Source organism: Pteropus vampyrus, unplaced genomic scaffold, assembly GCF_000151845.1.
Source record: "Pteropus vampyrus isolate Shadow unplaced genomic scaffold, Pvam_2.0 Scaffold32, whole genome shotgun sequence".
NCBI lineage: Eukaryota > Metazoa > Chordata > Mammalia > Chiroptera > Pteropodidae > Pteropus > Pteropus vampyrus.
Genome location: NW_011888813.1, coordinates 34,712 through 43,148, shown reverse-complemented (window position 1 = coordinate 43,148; position 8,437 = coordinate 34,712). Strand labels below are relative to the sequence as shown.

The window sequence follows — 8,437 nt, the reverse complement described above, 5'->3', positions numbered from 1 at the left end:
AGTTCATTCACTTATGTATTGTCTGTGGTTGCTTTCGCATTACGACAGCACAATTAGGTAGTTAAGACAGAGCCTTTTGGCCCACAACCTAAAACATTTACTATCTGGTTGACGCCTGTATTACATACATGAAAATAAGTGAAGAGAGCACCGTGCGACAAAAAGCATTCATCTCAGAAATACTGACTAAAATAACCACATGCAAAATGTGTACAGTATAATTTCACTTAAAACTAAAAAACATGATATCATTAAAGATACAAATACGTGATAAAATAAATTATAAAAAAAGTCAAGAGAAAAATTGCAAAATCAGAATAATGGTTACCTCTGAGGGTAACAAAAATGGAGATAATGGTTACCTCTGAAGGTAATGAAAATGGGGAAGGACACAGAGGACGATTTTCTTTTTCTTACATAGGACGGAAGTTACCGGTATTCTTCATACTTCACATATGTTTTTGGCAACTAATAATGCCTGTCTTCTAAAATATGCTATTCCGTTCTTCCATATCAACAGTTTTAGCTAGGCACATGGTGTCTCAGCTAATGACCACAGTTCCCAGAATTCCTTGCAAGTGTCATGGCCATGACCAGGTTCCACCATGGATGGTGAATGGAAGATCCATGTGCCACTTCTGGGTCCCGCCCTTCAAAGGATCTGGCATAGGCTTTTCTTCCTTCTGACTGTGTAGGAGATGGAAAGGACCGGGTCCACAAATGTATGTCATTTGCTAAGGATGCAAAGCTGCCAACCAGTCCTGGAATACCTATGACCGTTGCACTGTTATATGAGATGAGAGAGAACTAAACTTATACCCTGCTTAAACTTCTGAGTTTTTTGTTTTGTTTTGAGGGAGAAAAGGAGTTTCTCTCTCTCTCTCTCTTTTATTTTTAAATAGAAGTTTAGCTTTATCCTAACTATTATAATATGCGGTACTATAAATATTTTTCTGGATCTATTCAATGTTTACTTTTTAAAGAAGTTTTTTTTTTTTTTTTTTTAATAAAAGAAAAAGTGGATGGGGTAAGGAAGCCAATATAGTTAAGTGCTGTGAACTCTTTTGGGGAAGTTTTGTTGAAAAAGGAAGCATGGTAATGTAGCAGTAGCTAGATGGAGATGAAGGGTCGAAATACAGTTGTGCGTTTTTTTAATTTAATTTTGTTTTTATAATGCAAGAACAAAAGTTTGTGTGTCGATGCAAATGAGCCCACAGAGAGGAAGAGTCTGATGATGCTGGAAGCGGAGATGGTACTATATGAGTAAAGTCCTCGATAAAGAAAAAAGAGAGTCTGGGCTGGGCGAAAAATATGAAGGGATTCAGAAGCACAAATTGGTAGTTATAAAATAGTCATGGGATGTTAAGTACAGCATAGGGAATACAGTCAATAATATTGTAATAACTGTGTATAGTGCCAGGTGGGTACTAGACAAATTGGAAGGATCACGTCATAAATTATATGAATGTCTAACCACTATGCCATATACCTGAAACTTATATATATTAAGGATTTTTGATTGCCACTTTTATTTGAAAATTAAAAATAATAATAAAAAAGAATGAGAGATTCAGAGTACAGGTGGGGAAAATGGCTTCTGATAGGAGCAGAGCTATCTCTAAGAGTCGAAGGCAGAAAACAAGCTGGTAGGTTTGTGGATTCGATAGCAGAAGAGTAAGAAATTCCCCACTCGGCTGTTTCTATTTTTTCAGGAAAATATGAAGCAAGATCATCAAGGAGTGGGGAGAGCGGCTCTGGGCGATTGAAAACTGCCTTCGGGATCACAGAAGCAAACCAATTTTGTAACATGATGAAGAGTATCGATCTCGGATGAGTGACCAACATCCTGCTTTGTGGTACAACTCTAGGGACTTTCTCTGTAAAGTGGCAGCCAGATGAAAATGGCCACTATTATTACTCCCATTTTACAGAGGAAGGGGAAGCTTAGAGAGGTTTAAGTAAAGCACCCAAGAAGCTGATAGGTGATGATGCTGAGGTTTTACTGGGTCTGTATGATCACTTAAGCTGTTATTGGCTCCCATTCACAAAAAGCCCTGAATGAACAGTAATAAGGACTCAGCACAGATAAGATCATCGCCTTGACTTAATTCAATCAACACTTCCCCAACCAGAGGTCATCAGGTCTTCGTGCCTGATGACCCAGAGGCTTCAGGCCACATGGGATGATCGTGTGAGCCATCAGACATGTGCGTGTGAGCATGCATGTGTGTGTCTGTGTGTGCATGTAGGATGAAAGGTGGTCTGGGGGACACAAACATCCATTGGAGTTCTTGAGTTCAAAGCTATTTTCTGAAGTGCGGGAGAGTTGGTTTGTTTCAGAGCACTAATGTAGTTAGGAAAGGAAAACGAATTTTTAAAGGGAAGCCATCTCTCATCCTCTTTCTTCATTCACAGGGACAGAAAAGTGGTATTTCTGGCATGGGCTACAGGCAGAATACTCTATAAATACACAGCCATTAAATCCCAGGCAGCGGGAACCTGATCAGGGCCTCCTTTTAATTTCCTGACATGAGCTGGCCGCTAACCCAATTACCCAGAATCCCTGGAGGAGCCCTCCGCCTTCCCAACAAGCACAAAGAGAGGGAGAGCGTATTGCATGGATGTCAGCCCAGCTTTCACTGAAATCAAATATCATTTAGAAAACACTTGGGGGAGAGCAGGCAGGGAGGGGCTGAGGGGAGGAGGAAATGGAGTGGGATCGGGAGGCTGGTGGCTAGAGGGAGGTGAAGTGAGGTGAGGAGAAGGTGAAGTTTGCAGGGACAAGTTGTGGAAACTCCAGAGCCACACTAAAGACATGGGGGTGTGGGGGTCACCTGTGAAATGCAGCAAACGGTTTTCTTCTGGCTCAGAGGCTAACGGGCCACACACACACCCTAGCCAGTCTGTGAAGCCCCCTGTCAGGGGAGAGCTCTTCCACTGGCTTCCTGGGAGAACCTCTCATGCTGAGTTTAGGCCCCACACAGGTGGCGGGGCGGGGAGGGGGGCGCAACTCAAGACAGATGCCACCTCTAAGATTCCCACCAGCAAATCCGCACAATGGGCGGGGTGCTGAAAAGTTGAGTGCAAAGGAGACCATCTTTGAATCAAAGACTATTTTAACATGCCCAGAAAGCTGACATCTTAAAGCGATCAGTCCCACAGTGCATTTCAGCGAGGAAGGAGTCGTTCCATCCGGTCTCCGTCTTGACCGGCTGATAGAGAGCGGGTTTCAACGCTCCTGCTCTACGCGTGAAGAAACGGAGGCCCAGGAGCGTATGCGAGAGCGAGACACAGCAACAATACCTCAGAGCCAGAGCCAGGAGGGGGATGCGGGCAACTCCCAACCCAGGGCAGATTTCGTATTCAATTCTTTATAAAGAGAATAATCACTATCCCCCTCCCCGCCCCCTGAAAATAGAGGTTTTCATATATTCGGGTTGCTTAAAGCAAGAAAGACCCTTGGCCATTGCCTGCATTCCACAGTCAATTCCAGAGCCAACAGCGGCCTTGAGGTCGAGACGGAGCCAAAGGAAGCCATATGTCTGACCTCTTCCCCAGCAGTTGCTGGGCCCCCTAAATCATGCTGTGGTCTCTCAAGTTACTTTACTTAAGAAAGGAAAAACTGTAAAAGGCATCCGGAGCTGCTGGATAGAAAGAAAACGGTGTTCAGATGTATAGGTGAGATGGGGAGGAAGGGAAGGCTGGCATCCACATTCTCCCCTTCTCCAGCCCCTCGTCCCCCTCCTCAAGCAGGGGAGGGACGCCAACCCCTGGCTCCCCCATGTCTGAGGCCCATTGAGGAACCTTAAAGAGGGAACAGCCCTGGGGAGGCTGAGGTTTGCCTTTCAGAGTCAGAACAGAACAAGACGGGAGACAGAGGGAGGCAGGGAGCCCATGCTGGTCCTGGGGGCCTGGGCTCCTGCACAAGAGCGGGGGACACCCAAACAAAATCAAGAGCCAGGGTAGCTGCCAGGAGCCCCTGTCTTGCACAGGTCTGTACTGCAGAGACAGACACAAACGGAGGCGCTCTGCTTTGTCCACACTGGGAGCCTTTGTGTCACATTTTTTCCCTTTGAATTTAAAACTTCCAGCCCTGGGATGCAGCGGTGGGGGTGGGGGGGAGTGTTATGGTGGCTCCTCCTCCAGGTGGAGCTCCTGAAAGGGCCTCTCCGGGAAGTTTACCTCAGCGCATCTGCCCACTCCTACCAACAGCCTCAGATCACACAGGCTGCCTGCCACCCTGCTTAAAGGCCACACTGTGCCCTGCTCCACATCCCACAACCTGGGCCAACCACAGGACTATTTACACAGGAGTTGGTCAAGGCTGGCGCCCCACCCTGCACTGCCTTTCCCTCTGAGGCAGCGTCCCCCGGTGGCCCCACACCATCATCCCAGGACACTCAGCATCCTTCCTGCTTCTCTTAACTGGATGGCCGGGTACCTAGGCTGCTGTGTACTTGGCCACCGGCTTCTCTGCCATCAGTGGCTACCCCTCATCATTCCTTTTCTGGGGTTGTGGGGGTAGGCACTAGGAAGCACCCCCACTAGGAAGTCCCTAAAGGGGCTCTTCAGTGTCGCAAGAAGCTCCAGGGGTTCCGAGTGGCGACCTCCACTTTTTTTCATCTCTCCTCTCCCTCCCTTATTCTTTAGCTCATAATCTGGGGTACTGTGTATGTGGGGGGAGGTGGGGGGGTGTAGGTGGAGGGGATGGCAAGGTGGCCTGCTGTCGGCAGCCTTTCTCATCCCTGACTTTTGCCATGGGGGGCAGGCACCGCACGGAACACCAAGAAGCTCCAGGTTCCGGCCCCAGCTCTTCTCAAACCAGCATGTGACTGAGAGTGGAAGAGTCATCTCACCCCAAACTCTGCAGGACTCAGTTTTGTCACCATTAAAATTCAGGAGTATATTAATAGCAATGCAGCTTCCTTTTGTCCTAAGTTCCTCAGATGCTATAAAGTAAGCAGAGAGGCCACAAACGAGAAAGGCTGTTGGACAGCTGGCCCCCAGCTTGACCCAGTGTCCTCACAGCCAGCTTCCCAGAGCAAGGTAGCAGCCCCCGTCCTCACAGACTCGAGAGCAAGGAGCTTAGACACCCTTAGCTTAGACACCCTTGGGTTGGTTCCCAGCAGCAAGAGACCAGCCTAAAGCATGCTTCTGAGGGCCTTTCTGCCTAGTGTCCTCAGCTGTCACCCCGGGATGCTCTGGAGGAGCAGAAAGAGTCTGGTGAGAGAGTCAGGGGACCTAGTTCAGACACTAGCTCGGGTCATGCTCTATCCAGGGGTAAGACCAAAATTGTGTAGAGTCAAAATGAACCAACACAGCCTTTCGGCAGATCCAATAAAGCCCATTTTTAATCAGAGGGCTATTTCTTCATTTGATTCCCCTGGGAAGTAGCTGGCTGGCCTTCTCCATCTCAAAGGACTTATAAGAAGTGACTAATGAGAAATGTAGTTAAAAAGCCAATGTGCTGTGTAGACATAGGAGTAGGTGGGTTCACTTTAAGAGCTAGTTTTACAGGTACAGACACTGGGCTGAGCCGAGGCGAAGAGGGGGGACTTGAACTAGAAAATGGAGAGAGGGAGCCTCTGATTTCCAGGACATAGGAAAGTCCAAGTCACTTGACAGAGCATCTTAAATCTGGGCACCAGGAAAGGAGGATGGGAGGGGTGACTCCGGGGGTCTTAAAGGCCGGGCTGGGCTTTCAGGAAGCCCTCTCAGTGAAGGACGGCAGGCCGGTCCATCGTCACTTCTTTTTCTCTCCCAGCCCCTCCCAGATCATCCCATCATCACACACCTCTCCTCCTGCCTCCTCCCATTTCTGGAAGGATCTCAGGGCCTAGAATCACAAAAGCTGGTCTGTAAGGATTTCCAGGGCTCTTCTTAAGAGTTGAGGAAGGGGAGAAACACATGTGAACACACACACACACACACACACACACACACACACACACACACACACACACACAATACCCATTCCCCCAAAATGGCACTCCACAAAGGTCATCAACCTGAGCTAATCAACAGGGAAGCTGATGAGGAGACCTAGTGCTGTCCAGCTGATGAGACCCATACAGTCATTTTACACTTCCCAGTAGCCACACTGAAGAAGGTAAAAAGAAGCATGTGCTATTAATGCCATAACGCGTTTAACCCAATACATCCAGAATATTATCACCTCAACATGCGATCCTCTTTTTCAAAATCATTACTACACTATTTGACACTCCTTTTTATCCTAATAAGTCTTTGAAATCCGACATGTCCTTTATACTCAGAACCTGTGGCTCATGCTGCCATGGCGTATGGCACGGCTCTGGAGGAAAAAAGAGAAGCCAAAGGAAGTGAGATGACGAGGAGGCGGGAACAGGGAAGGTGGAAAACATCCTCAAGGTGACCGCAAAGTCCTGTCCACCTGCCACCAGGAAGCAGAGGCTGTCCTTCGCAGTGAAGGATGCAGTATGTGTCATTCTGGGCCTTAATGTCTCTGATCTTTGTACTCCCAAACTCCAAGGGCTTCCGAGAGGTAAATAAGCATCTCAAGCCTGCCCCTTCCAGGGTGAAGGGGGCTTGCCCGCAAAGGAGGGCCTTCTGCAGAGTGCCAAGCCAGCTTTCTAGGGCCCGTGTGGGGTCCTTAATGAAGAGCTTCCAGTTCCTGCCTTCCTGACACCCAGTGTCTCCTTTAAATGTGGAGAACTAGGCGGGAGCTGAAGGCTGCAAACCGGCTTGCAGGGTGTGTGAGAAGGGAAATATAGGCACCCCAGGGGGCAGGGTCTTAACCTGGGGTGCATGGAGGGACATCTAAGGTCCATGGACTCCTGGAACCACGTGCATGTGCACTGGCCGGGAGAAGGTCCGCAGCTTGTGGGTATTTTCTCAGGCGTCTGAGACTCCCAGTGAGAAGAAGGGCCTCTTCTAGGACGCATGGACTGGGTGAAGCCCCAGTGTGGGTGGGCGGGGCCTCTTACCTTCCTTCAGCATCCCCACTTTGAGGCATTTCATGAAGCGGCAGGCCTGGCAGGATTTGCGCCTCCGTTTTGTGATCTCACACTCGTTGGTAGCCGGGCAGCTGTACTCGATGTTCCCTGTAACCAGACACAGACAGGGTTGCCAGGTGCCGTCCAGGACCCGCATCCCCCCACCAGCCAAAGGCTGGATGGGGATTAACCCGCCAGACCTTCACTGCCCCTCACCCCGAGGTTCCCACAGAGCAGTGGTTCCCAGAGCAGGTGCTCTGAGGTGTTTGTCAACACGTTTCCAGGTCTCATAAGTACAGACATCCCAGGTCACGAGGTCTGGGTAGGCCAGGGAGGCACAGCTTTGAGGAACGGCCACCCACAGTTTGGCAGCCACCACTGGGCTGGGACACCAAAACTCGCTGAGCTGGCATTTTATTCCAGGAAGAAAACACCCGCTGTGCCGCCTAAAACATCAGGGCGGATCACCGGCCCCTCTGCCCTCCAGCCTGGGGTCCCCAGCTCGTGGGAGAACCCTCTCAGAACCCACTGCAGAGGTCTGGGCCCCCTGGTTCTGCTGAGAGGAAATCACTTTCCTCTCACCGAGTCTCAGTTTCCTCATCTGCAGAGTGTGGTATCTATGAACTGAGGGATTAAGGATTAAGCAAGACCATGTCTGCAAAAGCCCTTTAAGTTGTAAAGAGCAGCGGCCGAGGTGGCCTCAGGGCAGTCTGGGAAGGGCTGGCCTCAGGCTTCCCTGCACCTCAGTCTCCCCACGTGGTATATGGCAACCATTTACTTGCGGATTTTCTGAGAACGAGCATGAACCAGGTCCCACCACTGACAAGGTGCTTTGAAGTAATGAAACTACTGAGCCCCCATGACAAGGTGCCCAAGTGCGTCCTGAGAACTCACATCCCCTTTTCCTACTGGTGAGCAAACTGCAGACTGCAGAAGTTGGTTTGCCCGGGGTGCCTTGTTTGCCCTGTTTCTCACTTTCTGAGGTCCAGCAGGCCCGGACCTTTTCCGGTCCCATTTCCTGCAGGGAGCAGAGCTGGAGGTTAACCTCTGTGCTGGAGGATTGGTGGGGGCAGGAAGGGAAGGGATAAAGGTTCTGTGCGCCCCTCCCCTCTATCACCTAACCCCAACCATTTCTTAGGTCACGCTGGCTAATGTGTCTTCTTGGGAAATAATTTCAATATTTGCAAAAGCATGGTAAAATTAAAAAGGTCAATAGAAAGGAGGAAAACTCACACATGAATTAATTTGCCCACGACTATGCTGGCTTAGAAGGCTCAGTGGAATCTGGCCCCTGCCCCTGCCCTACCCCACCCCTCTGTCTCCAGCCTCAACCTCTCCATTGCTCTGCATATTGATCAGTTCCTGGAACTCAATGATCCAGGCTTCCAGGCTTCCAGGCTTCCAGGCTTCCAGGCCTGTGCTCCAGCTGCTGAGAACAAGCCCACTCTGCTTCCTGCAGCTCT

At 49.5% G+C, this 8,437-nt stretch overlaps 1 protein-coding gene across 2 annotated transcripts in view; it reads right to left on the bottom strand.

The window, feature by feature from the left end:
* ESRRB (estrogen related receptor beta) overlaps positions 1 to 8,437 on the bottom strand; it is a 62,196-nt gene that overhangs the window by 35,198 nt on the left and 18,561 nt on the right. Inside the window, exon 3 of one of the 2 annotated variants that reach the window (XM_011357045.1) lies at positions 6,966 to 7,082. The exons of the other annotated variant lie outside the window; for it this stretch is intronic. Within the exon in view, the coding sequence (XP_011355347.1) occupies positions 6,966 to 7,082 (117 nt within the window). The remainder of the gene's footprint in view (positions 1 to 6,965; positions 7,083 to 8,437) is intronic. 2 annotated transcript variants of the gene reach the window in all.